Source organism: Misgurnus anguillicaudatus, chromosome 7 (assembly GCF_027580225.2).
Source record: "Misgurnus anguillicaudatus chromosome 7, ASM2758022v2, whole genome shotgun sequence".
NCBI lineage: Eukaryota > Metazoa > Chordata > Actinopteri > Cypriniformes > Cobitidae > Misgurnus > Misgurnus anguillicaudatus.
The window spans coordinates 27,069,075-27,087,924 of NC_073343.2; the positions used below are offsets into that span (position 1 = coordinate 27,069,075).

Consider the following 18,850-nt stretch of genomic DNA (forward strand, 5'->3'; position numbering starts at 1 on the left):
CACCCTTGATTGATTACTGCAGTGTCAAAGCATTAAATATCATCAAACATATTGTAAATTGGGTAACACTATTTTATGGTGTCTTTGTTCCACATGTTACATGTAAATTACTATAGTAATATAACATGCAGCTAACCAAACCAAAACCTAATCCCAACCCTATAGTAATCAAATGTATATAGTATATATATTATAATGTATAACACTGCAACAGTGACACCGTAAAATAAAATGTAACCAAAATTTGTATTTGTACTCCCACCCTCCCACTAGTTTGTGTATACTATAAGTTTGTAAATCAGTTTGACTAGTGTTTGTTGGGCCTGCATAGCTGCATAGAACCAATTGTTCTTGTGAGTTTGTTTTACACTGTAAAAAATGCTGGCTTGTTTCAACCTGTGGTTGGATTAAATATAGACAAACCCAACGGCTGAAGTTAAAGATTTTTCTAGGTTAACACAACAGTTGGGTTTGTCCATTAAACACACAACCATAAGTTGAAACCCAGCATTTTTTTAGAGTGTACACAAAGTGAACAGAAATTAAATTAATCAATATTTTGACAGGTTTCAACATGTACACTACCACCCAAACATTTGGACGCACTCCACAAAATGTTTGTATTGAGCTAAAGGCATCAACTAAGCTCTGTATGAATTTCTTTACAAAACTATTTTTAATAATGTAAAGTAGTCAACAGGTAACTACCAAACACTCCAATACTGTAGAAGTATCCCAGCATGCACCTCATTAAGTTAAAGGGGGGGTGCTTGATCTCTGAAAGCCAGTGTTGATATTTGAAATCACCTTAACAAACACACCCCTACCCCAATAGAATCTGGACCTTCTTTTGATAGACCCGCCCCACACATTCGCAACCCAGGCAACGATGTCGGTTAGTAGACACGCCTCTTACTGCTGATTGGCTACATGTGTGTTTTGGTACTCGGCCCGACTGCCTTTTCCAAAGCTTTTTTAAAAAATCTTGCACTCCGTCTTTAAGGTTGAATGCTTAGATGGTGCGTAATCTAGACAAATTGATCAAAGATAAAGTATAACGTGTTTCAATACCGTTTTGATCGCAGCATAATTTCCATACTTCAGTTTGTGTGTCCAAAGTTTTGACCGGTAGAGCACATAAAATGCACACAAATACAGACAATATGTTAAAAATAAATTGCAATACTTAAGACAAATTTGAGTTTTCAAAGCCACGATTATGTTCTGACAGTGAAATGCTTTTACAGCTTAATACTGTAAAGTAATCATTCTTTTTACACAATGATGCCTCCCCATAATGCACCGCAAAGGTTTGTACTGTAAATGTCTATTATCATCATCCGTCCTGTCACAGTAAAAAGTTTGCAATGAGAAGTCAGTAAGACTATTCTCTGGCCAGTGATGCAAGTATCTGCAACAGGTTGTCAAAGCCCCATAAGTATCCATCCTCTCGGTTGCCCTCCGCCCAGGGTTTGTAGTGATCCAAGGTCTGTCCTTCTGGGAGAGGAATGGTTTTACCAAAATCAATGACCCAGACTTCAGCTCTGCCTTTGTGATTGTGAATGAACAGCAGTGAGCTTCCAACGACCTTAAAGACATGAATGGAACATTTTGGGAAGGACCAAAATTTGGCAAAATTTATGAACATTTTGTTACATAATTTGTGTTATCCATTGTTACCGGTGTCTCTCTGGTAAACAGGTACATTAAACATTCAATAAAATGTTTTATTAGTAGCAAAAATGATGCCACAGATTAAGGATATTAGTTATTTCAGTAAAAAAAAAATTTTTTACACAAAAATATTGAAATTATTTAACTTTCACTCAACACCTAAATTACCAGAGTCTTACAAATGCAAAAAAGTATAGTAAAATATTTACATATAATATAGGGCAACTCTTTACAAATATATTGGTAACAAATCTAAGAGAAAATTAAAGTTTCGGTTAATTATGGAACAAAAATTACGATTTTTTTACCTCGTGTTTTTTGAAGAACTCTGATTTCATCATAGCCTGTTTAATATCTTCAAGTCTTGTAATATATGAGTTCTGTTAGAGGTATGTGAAGAAGAAAAGCATAACATGAATCAATTATTATACTGATGGTACATATTGAGCATTAATGAATATCTGTTTTAACTTTAAATTTGAAATACAGGAATTTAAATCAGCAACTATGTTAGTTTTTGTTTAAATGCACCTTTTTCTGTGAAGTAACACAGATTCCATACTGCATTCATTTGGGCTATTGTAATACTGTTTATTACACGGCACATTGGAATGCTCGATTCTGATTGGCCAGTTGCGACATTTGCAGGTTTGTTGTTCCTGGATAACAACCGCTCAAAACTAATAACACACGATAACCCGGATACTGCATCAAAAAGTTGCCCGCCAGCATTTTTTGATGATTTTCACAAAAGTTTCACAAAATGCCTTCCAGGAACATTTTTCTTCTATAAATATATAAACATACAATATATTCAAAATGAAAAAAAACAGACAAAATGGACATACGTGGTTTTCTTTGGACAGCGACGATATATTATAAATTACATATTTTACACAGTAGGGTTAGCTCAGTGTATTTTTATTGTAGTACTAAGGTAATCTACTGTTGTTTATTTTGTTTTTTATCAAAAATAAACTACTCTAAAATGACTGTATTGTTATTGATTCTTTGCTGAAGTTTACCGAAAGTTACGTTTGTTCCACGAAAGACGTTTGTTTATGTTGTTACTGCTGAAACTGTCTATATGACATTACATTTACAAATGATTAAAGGCAGGGTCCATGATCTCTGAAAGCCAATGATGTTTGTTAGAAGACATGCCCCTTACTGCTTATTGGCTACAAGTGTGTTTTGGTAGTGGGCCCGACTCCGTTTTCCAAAGCGTTTTTCAGAAATCGTGCAATTCGCCTTTAAACAAAATAATGTGTTTGTGACATTTGAACGTCTTAAAAAGAAACTTGTTTTTGTTCGTAGAAAGTCTAAATTAGTTAAAAATGAGCAAACAAAATATTTAAAATTAATATTTAAAGGTGCAGTGTGTAAATTTTAGCGGCATCCAGTGGTGAGGTTGCGAATTGCAACCAAGGGCTCAGTCCACTGCTCACCCCTCGGTTTTGAAACACATAGAGAAGCTATGGTAGCCACCACCAGAAAAACATGTAATTGACGGAGACAACTTAGTAAAAAAAGTTTGTCCGTTAAGGGCTTCTGTAGAAACATGGCAGCACAAAATGGCGACTTCCACGTAAGGGGACCCTCTGTGTATGTAGATAAAAACGTCTCATTCTAAGGTAATAAAAACATAACGGTTCATTATAAAAAGGTCTTTATACACCCCTGATAATATAGTTTTGTATATTATTTTGCATTTCTGTCAAGAGGTCATTCTAAAAATTACACACTGCACCTTTAATGTTCTTACATTGCACAGTAAAAAATTGCAGCATGAAGTTAAAACAACTTGTTTTTGCAAGTCAATTTAACCACCTTTTTTAAGTTTTGGGTTTGAAAGTTGACAACTTATAAAATCAAGTTGAAATTGTTTAACTTAATTTTTTAAGTTAAAGTAACACAAAAATATATGTTGATTTGACAACATGCTGCATTTTTTTACAGTGTATACTTGCGAGGTAAATAGCCGTGTAATAAGCGAGATAATGTACAGGCAGCTGGTTGTTTTCGTAAAATAAGCCCCTTCAGTGCGATACAAGACCCATCGCTTTGCGTTGAGTCCCTGTCGAGGCTTATTTCTGCAATAACAACCGTCTGCCTATATATTATCCCCTTACTTAACCACTTTGTGGGAGCATCTAGTAAGTAAAACATATGGATAAACATATCTATTTAGTCAGACTTATAAATCCAGGATTAAAAGTACATGCAGTGTAATTTCCATTACGTTATCATGAATGCAAACAATGTTTTATGGAAATAGGTGTGCATGCCTAACATAACACAACCGGTTGATCTAGTTTTTAAAAAGTCACGCACGATTATGTTTTTATTGCCATGGACAAAATCCCTGAAGACTTGAGTGACATCTTCTTTTGACCGCGTCCTTTTAAAGTCTGTGCTGCAGTTGTCACCCCTCTGAAATAAAAGAAATAAAAATATATTGTAATTCTTGTGCACTTTTTTCATATTAAAAAGTATTAAAAGCATAAAAGAAATGTGAAGAATTATGTTTTAAAATATGTATTTTTAAAAAGCAATTTTATTTTTATAAATGGCAGTGCCCTGGTTGGATAGTGCAGATTAGGGGGCGGGGCGGTATTATCCCCTTCTGACATCACAAGGGGGAGCCAAATTTCAATAGATGCAATAGATGTTGATAGAAGCACTGGGGACCCAATTATAGCACTTAAACATGGAAAAAGTCAGATTTTCATCATATGTCCCTTTTAAAATCAATACTTGTCATGGACACCTATGTGTTTAAACTGTTTTATATCTCAGCTACAAATTATAGGGCACTGTGGGTACCTTGATACCCTCAATACGGAAGCCAAGTGTGTTAGTAGAGCTGACGCTTTCTCTCCACTGCATGTAGCGTGGTTTTGTTATCGCCCGCTTGTGTTTTTCCTCAGGTGTAGGTGCCGTACTGTCCACATCCAGCATCTTTTTGTACAAATCTTCACGCATTTTTGGCTTCACCCTGGCCAGTACCAGTTCCTCCTCCAGATATGTTCTGACAGACAGAAAGACAGAAATAATACATTGTTTTTGTTATAATTGCACATGTATAAGCCAGTAGAGAGAGCTCTGATGAGATCAGTCAGTCAGCGCGGATTTCAATTTCTTTCTTGAACTTTACGTGACTTCCTGTGTGCTAGAAAAGGAAGTCACAGAGGGACTCCTTGCACACAGTGTCTCTCAGTGTATTAAATGCGTGAAATGTTTGTGAGAAGGAAGCCCTCAGGGACGCCCTGCGTCTGCCTCTGTAAAAATGCATGTAGTTTTGACTGCATATGCACAGGAAGTGGTTATTATTGTTGTTCGCTGTGAGAGAGCCTCTCTCTTCATGAGCTCCACCCACTGCCCTGACAGGAAGCAGACCAAGTACCAAAACAGGTGTTTAGCAGGTCTAGTTTTCCACCGCACACAAAAAAAGCTCATGAAGTGTGAGTCTTACTATACAAAGGAGAGAATTACACGTTAGAAAACGCTGTGTTATATTTTGGTGCGGCATAAAATGTCCCTTAAATCAGTTATCGGCTCTAGTGTTTTACGCACTGTAAATAGTCAACTCAAGAGTTAACTGTCATTTTTTTTTTAAGTTTTCAAAATAACATTTCAATTTTAGGAGTGTAAATTAAAACAAATTTCTGCATTAATTTGGTTAATTTTAATTTTATTTATTTAAATTAAATTTTATTTAATTAAATTAAGTAAAACCATGGTTTTGTTATTAGAAATCAATACACCAAAAAAAAAAAAAAAACACGGTCACTACACTTTTACCACAAAAACACATGGTTAATTTTTGTAAGGGTACTGGTGAAGATCAGAATGTACAAATCATAATTAGGCAGTATGGTACAAAAAGCTATGCCACTGCATATATTTGCTTCATTTCTGATCAGAGGTTGCATTAACCGAAAATTTTCCGTCTTTGACGGATAGATCACTGATAGATCTGCACAGCGCTGCTGAAGTACAGTGATGTAAAAAAGTCATTGGAGTTTAGTTTAGTTTAAATTGTTACACGTTTGTTAATATTTTAATTGCAGTAGTGTTTTGTAATTTGATTTGTTAATATTTGCCTGTTCAGGCACAAAGGTCGCGTGTTTTACCACCTCCGCTGTCACTGCTGAAAAAACAAATCTGCTTCATGTGATTGCAGTATTAACAACCCATGATAAATATAAGTGGGTGACTCTTGCGAAATTAGACTTGCGAGTGTCATGAAACATTTTGATAATAAAAGTAAATGCTACCAAAATAAGAAGCATACAGTAATAATAAACATCTCTTTGTGTACTATTTGGCACATGATTTCAAATAACATCATAAAAAACAATTTTGTTGTTTTTTCCACATTTAAGGGGAACATTTTCATTACCACAATGTGTCCATGACTGGATTTGGGTTCTTTGACATGGAAATATTTATAATTTAAAAATCTAAAAAATTTAAAGCTTCAGTGCATCTTATACTATAAACATTTACAGTAAAGAAACATGTGGTATTTGGTGATCATTGGTAAATGTAGAGAAAATATAAGGAATATAAATGTGTATAAGACCAATTTTCTCATCCTCGGCAACAAATTTTCAATCATTGTTTAAGCCCTCAAGGAACTAACATTTTCAAAAAAAAAATGTGTTGGAAGGGACATAATTGACTGTGACACTCAAGATGGGTACCAGGTAAGCAGTTCTTATTTTTTCTCTTCAGATTTCTCTCCAAGTTAAAATTTTGTTTGTCATTGAACCTAGACAACTTCTTAGTTCTCATTACCAAAACTTAAAAAATTGGCTTCAAGGGCTTTTTAAAAAAATTGGATGCTGGACACCTTCTAAATCTGGATTTCGTGAGAATCACCCAATTTTGTAAAGCAATCTGCGATTTTATTTTTCAAACAAAGATGGCTATAGAGAGCAAACGTTATGGATTGTACCTTTTAAAGGAGCATTTTACCCGTGGAAACATTAAAGGTGCTCTAAGCGAATCTGCAAGACGTCAGTTTTTGTTGATGTTTCAAATGTTTTCAAACAGATGGAGCGTAGCTAACTCCTCCCCCTCCCTATCCCTTCTGTGCTTTCATGAACGCGCCCAACCCCCACCCCCAAATTCTTCTTGTCGTTTATTGGTTGGAACACTTTGTTATGGTTTCTGTTTGTAGGTTTGGCCACTGTGTTTATATTGAAGTTTGTGGAGCCTGGGATGTCTACAGAGATCGCGTTTTTTACAATTTGATCAGCGGACAGGCAGCAAGCAGATAGTGAGGAGATGTTTGCTGTATGTAACAAAAAATGTATTATGGTCTAAAACGTGTGAATTCGCTTAGAGCACCTTTAATCTTTATTAAAAGTGGATCATATTTATAGTCGAAATGTAACATAAATTTAGAATTTGGTGCCTATTTGACCGAGAAAAGGAGTGTTTGTAGTCTCACCCCCTCTACAAAGATATAGGACTTCCTTCTTTCAATGATGAAAAATTAGGATTTTTACATCATTGAAAGAAGGAAGTGCAACACTGAAATACATATTTCTCCCGTCTCAGGGAAAACAGAGGGAATGATGCACGACCATTCAAAAACATGACTGGGTTTCTAACTATACAAAGCTTAATGCAAATAGGTGAAGTGTCCCTTTAATCATCAAATAATTTTGACTGACAATAAAATGCTGTTTTGCTAGGCTAACCAAGTGTAAGAATATACAAAATAATCTAAACAACATGTTTTGCATTAAAGGCCCATTAAAGGTCTTTCTGTCAATCTACCTCGTTCCCATCTTGCAGTCCATGACATTTGGTGACTCAAAGCCGGCCAGCAAGTCTTTCATTTTTAGAAAGAGCTCGCCATCTCTGTCCACCACTCCATAGTAGCTTGGCACGAAGGAATATAAAGCATCCTCTTTCAGCCACTCGAAACACATCTTCTCATTCTCAGAGAACTTTTTCAATATGGAGCCTTCATCTGCTGCTTTGAAGTTGCCTGGGCAGAAACACAAACACAGACATGAACCTACTGGAGCACAGATAATCAACAGCAAAGCATACGGGGCTTTGTCAGTCCTTAAAGGGACAGTACACTAGGGTTGTGCCGATGGATGATGGAGAGACACCATCGTGATGCCACGCCCCCACCCCACTCAGCTGCGAGTCGACATACACTAACTCTCTTCTATAGACTATAGTTAACCTAAAATCGTTGCGGGAATTGCTCTATAAATTAAATTGAAAATATAACTAATGCATATATGCTATTTTAAATACTGTAGTCTATGCTTGAGACGTGACGTGTGTTAGTCTGTGAAAATATCCTGTCAGGCATTTGGTCTTGACATTGCTAGAATCTTGTCTTTTTACATGTTGTACATTTAACTTAAAATATTTAATCTTGTAAAAGAAAACAGCCCATATTAATAATTTATTAGTAGCCTATTGTAGTGTCTCGGGAGATCGTGCTCATTGTTACATAGCTATGTGGCTATGAAACAGCAGATTAAGATATAAACCCAGAATTCAGCGAACGCCAAGAACAAAAAAACGGGAACAACACTCTGACCGAAACGCGGGATTTACATACACAGACCATGTTTAAATTTCGATGTTTCAGGCAAGAAATACCAACTTGTTCACTTTGTCTAGTTTTAATAAGCTGCGGATTGGAGTGCTGGCTGCTCCCCGCGGTGCTGAAGACGCGCTCTGACGGAGTACTGGTGGCACATATGCACAGATGTTTACGTGCAACCTGTTGCAAAGTGCGGACTTGGAGGAGTCATTGGGTTAGTAAAATAACGAAATTATAGCTTTTAAATAGAAAAAACGATATCGTCCATCGCGATGGTTTAACATAACCATCGTCAACTGCCAATTTAGGGGACATCGCCCAACCCAACAGTTCACCCAAAAATTTAAATCGTGTCAGCATTTACTTGACCCCAGAGATTTACAGCTAATCCTGTGCCTAAAGGTCGAAGTATGATCGATTTTTTAGAAATGTGCATCATGCAAGTTTCGTCATCAGAGGAATGCATGTGTACTGTACAACAGTGGTTCTCAAGCTTTTTCGCCATGTGGCCCCCCGTGTGCACGGAGCCCCCCTCAAAGAAAATGTATGACATAAAATATTTAAAATATCAAATTTGAATTAAACAAACTTATTAAAATATACAATGTTGTGCTGTTGGTTAGGTTTAATTACACAGAATTCATGATAAATTTATGTATTTTATAACCTGTCATAAAACTGTAGCCCCATGGCACAATCTTGGGGCCCCCAATTTGAGAACCACTGCTGCACAAGCACTGCGTACATTATATGCGTAGGTCACGTGAATGTCTGTGTACACGTACGAGTCAAATAAAGTATACTTTTCAAGGCTGTGTGTTCGACATTCTCGTATACCTAAAAAACATACTACACTTTTGGCTTAAAGGAAAACACCACAGTTTGTCAATATTTTACCATGTTCCAACTTAGACAAATTAATACATGTCTATCTTTTTCAATGTGTAAACTTAATCTTTGTACAGCGTGTCGTGAATGTGTTAGCATTTAGCCTAGCCCCATTCATTTCTTAGGATCCAAACAGGGATGAATTTAGAAGCCATGTTTTCACTGTTTAAAGACTGTTACATGAGTAGTTACACGAGTAAGTGTGGTGGCACAAAACAAAACGTGGCGATTCTTTAAGCAGATAAAAAATGAGAACTATATGGTATGGCAAAAGAGCACTTAGTTTGGAGCACTCAGGCGCAGTAATATTGATGGAAGTTTAAGCGAAAGGTGGAGTAGTCAGGAGTGATGATGTTACTGTGCACCAAGGTCAAAGTGCTGCAAACTAAGTGCTCGACTTCTGTCATACAATATAGTTCTCTTTTTTATCCGCTCATGTAATAGTCTTTATATGGGGAAAACTTGAAGTGTTGGTGGCTTCTAAATTCATCCCTGTTTGGATCCTAAGGAATGAATGGGGCTAGGTGTACCTTTAAAGCTGGGTGTACAATGCGAGCGGCTAGCAATGGCAGAATGACTCAATCTCATTCATTCCAATGGAAGCAACTGCAACACAAGTGACCATTAATGACAGTAAGTGGGCATGTCCAGCGACTTAACCAAGTTAAGAAAAATTCAACTTTATGCAAATGATGAGTGACCTTTGGGAGCGACTAAAAATGAGAATGAAGTAAAAAATGTGCAGCTTTTTGTCAAATCAACATATATTTTTATGTTACTTTAAACAATTTCAACTTGATTTTATAAGTTATGTCAACTTTTTTAAGCCAAAACTTAAAATAGTAATTGACTTGCAAAAGCAAGTTGTTTTTTGCACTGCAGTGGAGCTCACGTTATCCGTAGCTCAACAGTTACTGTGTTGGACAGTAGCTCATTTGTTCATGACTGTTAAACAGAATTAGGAACTGACCTCTTTAAAAGAGACAAAGTCACTTGCGGTGTGCACACAGCCATAATATGTCTGTCTGTGTGCTATGTACGGCATAAGTTATAGACGTTTGGAATAATAGGAAGTAAATGACAAGTAGTTTAATTATGTGTGAACTGTCTATTTAACTTTAAGCTTGAAGCACTCTTTGTCCTTTTTGAGCCTAGACATACCATTCGCTCAACATTTTGCTGAACATTTGCTGAACTATTTCAGTTTTGAAATGACATTAGGATAAGTCAATGTTTTTTGGGGGGGAAATTAGTCAACACAAAGAATGATTTATTTAATATATGCACCAACGCTTAATTATTTTACTGAGGAAAAAATAAAACCGTGAAACCGTCATGTGAATACTGTGTACAAGTCAAGTATCATAACCCTGTTCAATCCCACTTCCCTAAAAACAGGATTAAATGACTACTTCCCTTGTGCATTTAGTATAAAAGACAAAGACATACTACAATTTAGAGATATCAGACCATAGCTCCACTTACCTTCATGGCCTGCCAACTGAACCCATGGCAGTCGCCTTGAATGTGAAGTTAGCAAATGGCAATGGACAAGGGTCTTCAGCTTCCACCTGGTGTTGTTGAACTGGTAGATAATAAAGCATAAGTATTAATGATGGACCATCTGATATAAATTCAAACATTCTTTTGACTATGTATGCTTTTTGAATACAGCAAATCAGGGCCACATTTTTAGTACCCAAAGCGATTTGAGCTCAACCATAAGCCTCTGCTAGTGGATCCAATAAAAACACTGTGATCGGTCACCAAAACCAACTGACAGTGTTGTTTCGAGCACTGCACAATGTCCTTTAACTGTGTGACTTTGACTCACACACACACTTGGTCTCAGTTTGAGCTGTGAAGACTGGAGATCTTTAGCACTTCAGCCCAATACATACAGACGTTTGATTTGCTTTGGAAACCATTTCTGTTCATTTGAGAAGTGAAAATCTGCACGGCACCGCTTTTTTGCTGTTGCTTTTTTCATTTCTGGGACAGGGCTTATCCTAGTCCCAGACTTAAATGCATGTTTGAGCTACATCGTGTACTGACATTTTAACATACTGTATATCAAGGCTATGGTTTTGTCTTAAGATGCACACCAGTATTGTTTTTTGTAAGGTTTGTTTGTAAAAACCACTTAAATGTCATAATATAACTATAAGGCCTAGTCCTGGATTAATCTAAACCGTGTCTGTGAAATTGCCCAATAATGTATTTGAACCAATGCATCATTCAAGATGATGCAAACAGCATGACAAAACAGAACAAAAAGAATAATACAAACTGTCAAATAATCACTAGTCAAAACTAAACGATAATATTAGGTTGACTTGACTTGCATGTTAAACTTAAAGGAAAACACCACCGTTTTTCAATATTTTACTATGTTCTTACCTCAACTTAGACAAATTAATACATACCTATCTTTATTCAATGCGTGCACTTAATTTTTGTACAACGCGTCATGAATGTGTTAGCATTTAGCTTAGCCCCATTCATTCCTTAGGATCCAAACAGGGATGAGTTTAGAAGCCCCCAAACACTTCCATGTTTTCCTTATTTAAAGACTGTTACATGAGTAGTTACACAAGTAAGTATGGTGGGAATTTTTTTTAAGCGGATAAAAAATGAGAACTATAATGTATGGCGGAAGAGCACTTAGTTTGCAGCACTTCGACCTTGGTGAAGTAATATTGACAGAGCGAGAGGGGGAGTAGTCAGGAGTGATGATGTTACTGTGCACCGAGGTCGAAGTGCTGCAAACTAAGTGCTCTTCCGCCATACAATATAGTTCTCATTTTTTATCCGCTTAAAAAAATCGCTACATTTTATTTTGTGCCACCATACTTACTCGTGTAACAGTCTTTAAACAGGGAAAACATGAAAGTGCTTCTACATTCATCCCTGTTTGGATCCTAAGGAATGAATGGGGATAAAGCTAAATGCTAACACATTCATGACGCGTTGTACAAAGATTAAGTGCACGCGTTGTAAAAAGATAGGGATGTATTAATTTGTCTAAGTTGAGGTAAGAACATAGTAAAATATTGAAAAACGGTGGTGTTTTACTTTAAAGGAGCTATATGTTAACATTGATTTTTAGGGTTTAAATTTGGCACCGCAGTCTAAATTCAAAACATTGGAGATGTTTTTTCCCTTTAGCCAGACACATACAGGAGTGCAACTGATGATGGAAAGCATAAGTTTATCTGCTGTTTTTTGTTTTATGCAAATTACAAACCTGCTCATGTGGATTTTTCTGCGGCTCATTTCGGAGGTTGCGTCCACCAGAGGTCGCATTTAGGGGCCATTGTGGCTTCATTTATGGAGCTGTCGTAATACATCCCAGAGGGGCCCTTTCAAACGAGCCAACCCCCGTCTCTCTTAACCTTTCCCCGGCCGAGATACGGCGTACCACTCCCTGAACCTCAAAAGGCCGTAGCTCGGGCGCCTTAGATCCGCGGCCTTTGCCCTTTGGGTTGCTTGGTTAAATTGGCAGTGGGCAGAATCACACAGACCAAAACAAAAACAGACAAACTGTTTCCTAAATATCTACAAATGTATTATAGTATATTTTATTTAGCAGTAAAAATGGGTCATATTATAAGACTTTTAAGATGTAAAATAAGTCTTTGTTGTCCCAGATGGGGACAAATTTTAGCTCAAAATACCAAACAGATAATTTATTATAGCATGTTACAATTGCCACTTTGTAGGTGCGAGCAAAAATTTGCTGTTTTGGGTGTGTCCTTTAAAAAGCAAATAAGCTGCCAGAGCCGATGGTGTAGTGGGCAGCGTTCCAACATGTGGTGCTTTCGCACTTTCGTGGTCATTTGCCGATCCCATACCCCTATTCCTCCCTGTACTTTCCTGTCCTCTCCTTACTCACTGACAATTAAAGGTACAGTGTGTAAATTATAGTGGCACCTAGTGGTGAGGTTGTGAATTGCAACCAACGGCTCAGTCCACTGCTCACCTCTTGTTTTTGAAACACATAGAGAAGCTACGGTAGCCGCCACCGGACAAACATTTTATCGTTGGAGACAACTTAGTACAAAAGTTTGTCTGTTAAGGGCTTCTGTAGAAACATGGCTGCACAAAATGGCTGCTTCCATGTAAGGGGACCCTCTGTGTAAGTAGACAAAATGTCTCATTCTAAGGCAATAAAAACATAACGGTTCATTATAAAAAGGTCCTTATACACCCCTGATAGTATAGTTTTGTATATTATTTTGCATGTCTGTCAAGAGATCCTTCTAAAAATTACACACTGCACCTTTAAAGGCAAAAATTGCCAAAAAATATCACTTATCACAAAAAAAAACAAATGCAAACATTGATCGCCATGATGATAAAACTCAATTGTGCTGTCAATTATTTTTCTCTCTCTTTCTCTCTGCACTAAATGGCAGTGCTGCGGTTGGATAGTGCAGATTAAGAGGCGGTATTATTGTAATAAGACTCGCTACCTACGTCACAAAAGAGGGAAAATCTGAACTACCTGTTTTCACATGCTTGCAGAGAATGGTTAACCAAAACAAAGTTACTGGGTTGATCTTTTTCACATTTTCTATGTTGATAGAAGCACTGGGGACCCAATTATAGCACTTAAACATGGAAAAAGTGACCCCTTTAAATGAAAACACCACTGTTTTTAACATTTTACTATGTTCTTACCTCAACTTGGACAAATTAATATCTTTATTCAACGCGTGCACTTTACTCTGTACAGCGCGTCGTGAATGTGTTAGCATTTAGCCTAGCACCATTCATTCCTATGGCTTCAAACAAGGATGAATTTAGAAGCCACCAAACACTTCCATGTTTTCCCTTTTTAAAGACTGTTACATGAGTAGTTACACGAGTAAGAATGGTGACACAAAATAAAACTTTTGTTTGGAGCTATAGGAATGAATGGGGCTAGGCTAAATGCTAACACATTCAAGAAGCGCTGTACAAAGATTAAGAGTGCATGCACTGGAAAAAGATAGGGATGTATTAATTCCTCTAAGTTGATGTAAGAACATAGTAAAATATTGAAAAATGGTGGTGTTTTCCTTTAAGACAGCATTTTTTACAGTGTATGTAAATTTTTACAAACTTAAAGGTACAGTGTGTAATTTTTAGAAGGATATCTTGACAGAAATGCAAAATTATATACAAAACTATATTATCAAAGGTGTATTAAGACCTTTCATAAGTAACCGTTATGTGTTCATTACCTTAGAATGAGATGTTTTTATCTACATACACAGAGGGTCCCCTTACATGGAAGTCGCCATGTTTCTACAGAAGCCCTTCACGGACAAACTTTTTTTAAGTTGTCTCCGATGATGACCTGTCTGTCCGGTGGTGGCTACAGTAGCTTCTCTATGTGTTTCAAAAGCCAGGGGTGAGCAGTGGACTGAGCCGTTGGTTGCAATTCACAACCTCACCACTAGATGCCACTAAAATTTACACACTGCACCTTTAAAGCAAATTTTAAAGCTCTTTTGGGAATATGTAATTTTGTTGTTGTTTTACATATAACCATTTTAAAGGGATAATTCACCCAAAAATGTAAAGTATGTCATCATTTACTCATCCTCATGTTGTTACAAACCCACATAAATTTCTTTGTTCTGATGAACACAGAGGAAGATATTTTGAGAAATGTTTGTAACCAAACCGTGGACCCCATTCACTTCCATAGTAGGGAAAAAGAATACTGTAGAAGTAAATGGGGTCCACAAACGGTTTCATTACAAACATTTCTCAAAATATCTTCCTTTATGTTTATCAGAACTAAGAAATTTATGCGGGTTTGTAACAACATGAGGATGAGTAAATGATGACAGAATTTTCATTTTAGGGTGAACTATCCCTTTAAAACTTTTGCTGCCTGAATTATTGACTCTTTTGTCTTTTAAATTGTAATGCATACTGTTGAAAGGTGTTGAAATCATAAGGGCGTAGCTAAGCTGCAGCAGTGTTTGTTTTTCTTTCACCTGACACTGCAAAAACAATGTAATATACTTTTGGTTGCTTTTTTCCTCTAGTAGTAGTGCGGTTTAGACAAGGTCAGGTTTGTCAGCATGCGACTATTATATTATAGTCATTCATTGAAAAGCAGTTCTTATAACTGCTTATAGGTGGGTTGGACAAGATCCAGAGCGTACATCACATTTAACTTCAAGCACACGGTGTACGGCCCTGTATAAATACTGAAGAAGCCATAAACCAAAGGCTATGTCCTGCACCTTGTAGAGCTGTGCATACACACATTTCTAACACACCCATAACTAAATATTGAACGGGACAGTCATGCAGATAATGCAAACATTATATCGACTCTCAAACAAATACCAATTAAGTTTTATAAATGTCTGAACGTTTTATTAAACAACAGAAAGCTTTAAAGACTGCATGAAATGTATCGATAGGAAAAAGAGCCGCCTGACATTTGAAGTCACTCTTCCTTCAAATGCTGTTGTTTATGACACTGTGGCTTCATTTTAAATGTCAAGTTTATCTTCTGATAAATATAACTTCTTGTCACTGTGCGTGGTTTGTACGTGTGAGCAGCTTTTTTGATAGGTGTCTGGGATCGGCCTTTAATACGCATATACTCTTTTAAAAACCATGAATGGCATTTTTCATTGCCGTTTGACTTATCGTGTGATGCAAAAGTTAAACAAAGACGAGTTTATTCAATGCAAGGTGTGTAACTTTTAGACACTATGCAGACATGGCCTCTTGACTTAAACAGACACAGGGTGTTTAAAGTACAGTGACAGCGGATACCTTCTATGGCTGTGAATGAGTTTAAGGATCACAACGTGTATCACATCCATTCAAATTAATCATGACACGGCTGTATTAAAAATAAAAACATTTTCTAAAGAATTAATTTTTAGAAATGTTGATCTATTTTAGATCTTCTTCAAGACTTACAGACACCTTTATCCAAACCAACTTTAAGTGCCCTGAAATGACATTTTATCAAGTCTATCAAAGCCACAACTTTAGTGTTGCAAGCACCACGCTCAGAATAAGCTGAGCTCATTACTTTTAAGAGGTGCTTGCTTAGTTTGTGTTTCTGTCTGAACAGGTAAAGTGTTGTGTTTGGATTTGAACACACATACTGATAAAAATGTATAGCTTGAATGCACTGTAAGTCACTTTGGATAGTAGTGTGAACGTAAATTTGTTTAATGTTTGAGTATGCACAATCCTAAAATAATAGTTTGGCATCTGTCATTAAACTTGTATAAAGTTCTTTGTTCTGCTTAATACAAAGGAAGATATTTAAAAAAAAGTGTTTGTTACCAAGCAGATCTGGGGCACCATTGGCTTCCATCACAGGAAACAAAAAAGAATACTGTGAAAGTGAATGGTGCCCATATCTTGATTTGTGTTCAGCAGAACAAAGAAATGGTTTGAAACAACTTGAGGGTGAGTAAACTATCCATTTAATAGTTGTTATCTACAAATTTGAGTCATTTGAAATGATGTCCATTCCTTGTCTTATCCACAGAAGCATTATTTTTAAACATATTGCAAAGGTCACTACTTTAAAAAAAAAAAATGAAGTAAAGATTACAAGAGCATGATGAATCTAATCTTCAGTTTTAGCAACAATATTTGCCTCCTGGTTATATTTACATATATTATATATAACTCAAATCACCCTGAAGTAGCTTTATGCAAAATTCTGAACAGCCTACTTTGTAAACAGTTGACTTTAATTGATGTTGATATTTTGGTTACAGTTTTTTCAAAGAGGTACACCGCAATTGTTCATTCTATAGACTCTCAATAGTGCAAACATTTCATTAGATAAAACATACAAGGGTCAGGACTAAGGCAACGTATTGATCAAGCCGTGTGCCAACCAAACACAGCTTGAATCGTGAGAAATATACAGATCTGGATTAAAATGTTGTCTGATCTCATTTTGACAACAGATGAAATTTCTGGAGGTACAAGTTAAAGCTTCATCAAGCACTCCAGCAGCACAGATAAAAGTATTTCATAACTTGTAACTCAGCAGTTCCTCATTACTGGTCTATGTTCTAATGCAAGGTTTCGAAGAGTCTGCTTTTATTTTAAGAAGACACTTACAGTAATAGGCTACTGTTTATATATTGACCTCAAATCACAATATATAATATTTCATGTCAGTGCACCATGAATTACAGTACAAATTGTTTTATTATTATATCTGGTGATCATTATCAGTTATTATTTCTTTTCATTCTGTATAGTTAAGATTTGGCTTCATATTATATATATTTGCCGATAGGCCTATTATATAAAAACAATGAAAAAATGCACCCTTTGAATAGCCTAACTGAAAAAGTCAATTGTAGGCTATTTAGAAATGGAGCTATAAAATGAGCACGACCCCTCTATTGACATTTGTTTTAAAGCACGTGAGCCACTAAAATCAATAGCTTAACATACCTCTCCAAATGCTCCAGAGTCCCCGCAATGCTCCAACGTCACGATCCCTTTGCTTTTGGTCTCGTTGTCACTGAGGATGTCATCCTCCGATTCTTCAAACCCCGTGGAGGAGCCATTGGAAGAGAGGGATGAGTTTGAGAGTTTACGGCGCAGTCGTCCGATCTCCCCCTCCTCCTCCAGGTCATCGTGCGTGATCTCCCGCGAGTCCCCATCCGAAGTGATCGTCACCTGCGGCACCTGGCACTCTCTCACCGGGTTAGCGTCTGAGCTCGCTCGCCCACTGTACTGTTCCGCCATGTGTGTCTGATCATCACAAATCTCTGTGGATGAAAAGTTTCTTTCGCGTCCTACTCCTCCTCTGCCCGATCCGTCGCAAATAGGAGACAACCGGGATAACGCCGCCTCTCTCAGCGACCTCCGCCTCTCTTTAGGCATCGAGCCCGGTTCGGGGTTGGGTTTATTCCCTCGGTCCGAGGGGCCACGGGTTGCTGAAGTGGGGCCCCCAAAAATCAATCCAGTCTAAATGTGTCGCCACTTCAGTCACTTTTTTGCAGGAAGTTATGTAACAATCGATGTCCATCCAGATAATTCTGTTTACCTTAAGGTGTCAATTCACACCTAGGGAAGCCCAGTAATAGCGCGCAACCTCAGCGCGGTCTACTGTACACTGTGAAGTCAGATCTTCCGCATTTGAAGCGTTTCACCTCTCTTCCTGACTTTTAAATTGACTTTTGATATGTTATTTCCTCATTCAGTGTAGAACTTTGACAGAGTGGTGTTATTGTGGAGTAAACATAAAGTTGGCTTTGTCAAACCACAGAACTTGAAAGATTTATGAAAATGTCAACAATGTAGGCTGTTGAAGTAGTAGGTGCAGTAAGATGAAGTATAGTAGGCTAAGGTGAAAATACACATTTAATAAATGTATAGTTTTTATTACATGTAAAGTTTATGCTTTCCTATCGATGCAACAACAGACCTTTTATAAAAACAGTATAGAATAATAAATAATACTACCTCAGTTTCGAGATTTATAAATTAGGTTTATATTTAAATTACACTTTAAAGAAAAAAAACAATCGAGTTAACAATGCTATGTATATAAAATATCTCATTTATAACGTTAAATAATACAATAAACAACATGGAAAAGTCAGTCCGTCTCTTTGTGAATTGTTTCAGGCTGTAATGTATACGTCCATACAGTAGGTGGCAGTAGTAAGCTTTATTGATTTGCGGATGCCACCTATA

General features: G+C 36.8%; 1 protein-coding gene across 1 annotated transcript; it reads right to left on the reverse strand.

The window, feature by feature from the left end:
- Positions 1 to 680: 680 nt before the first annotated feature.
- On the reverse strand, positions 681 to 18,310 carry itpka (inositol-trisphosphate 3-kinase A). Its single transcript, XM_055172350.2, has 7 exons — positions 17,600 to 18,310; positions 10,634 to 10,733; positions 7,468 to 7,681; positions 4,501 to 4,705; positions 4,009 to 4,107; positions 1,983 to 2,054; positions 681 to 1,588 (listed from the first exon to the last, which is right to left on the reverse strand). Exons 1-7 carry the CDS (start codon positions 18,032 to 18,034, stop codon positions 1,385 to 1,387), a joined length of 1,329 nt encoding a protein of 442 aa, XP_055028325.2. The 5' UTR covers positions 18,035 to 18,310; the 3' UTR covers positions 681 to 1,384.
- Between the last annotated feature and the right edge of the window lie 540 nt (positions 18,311 to 18,850).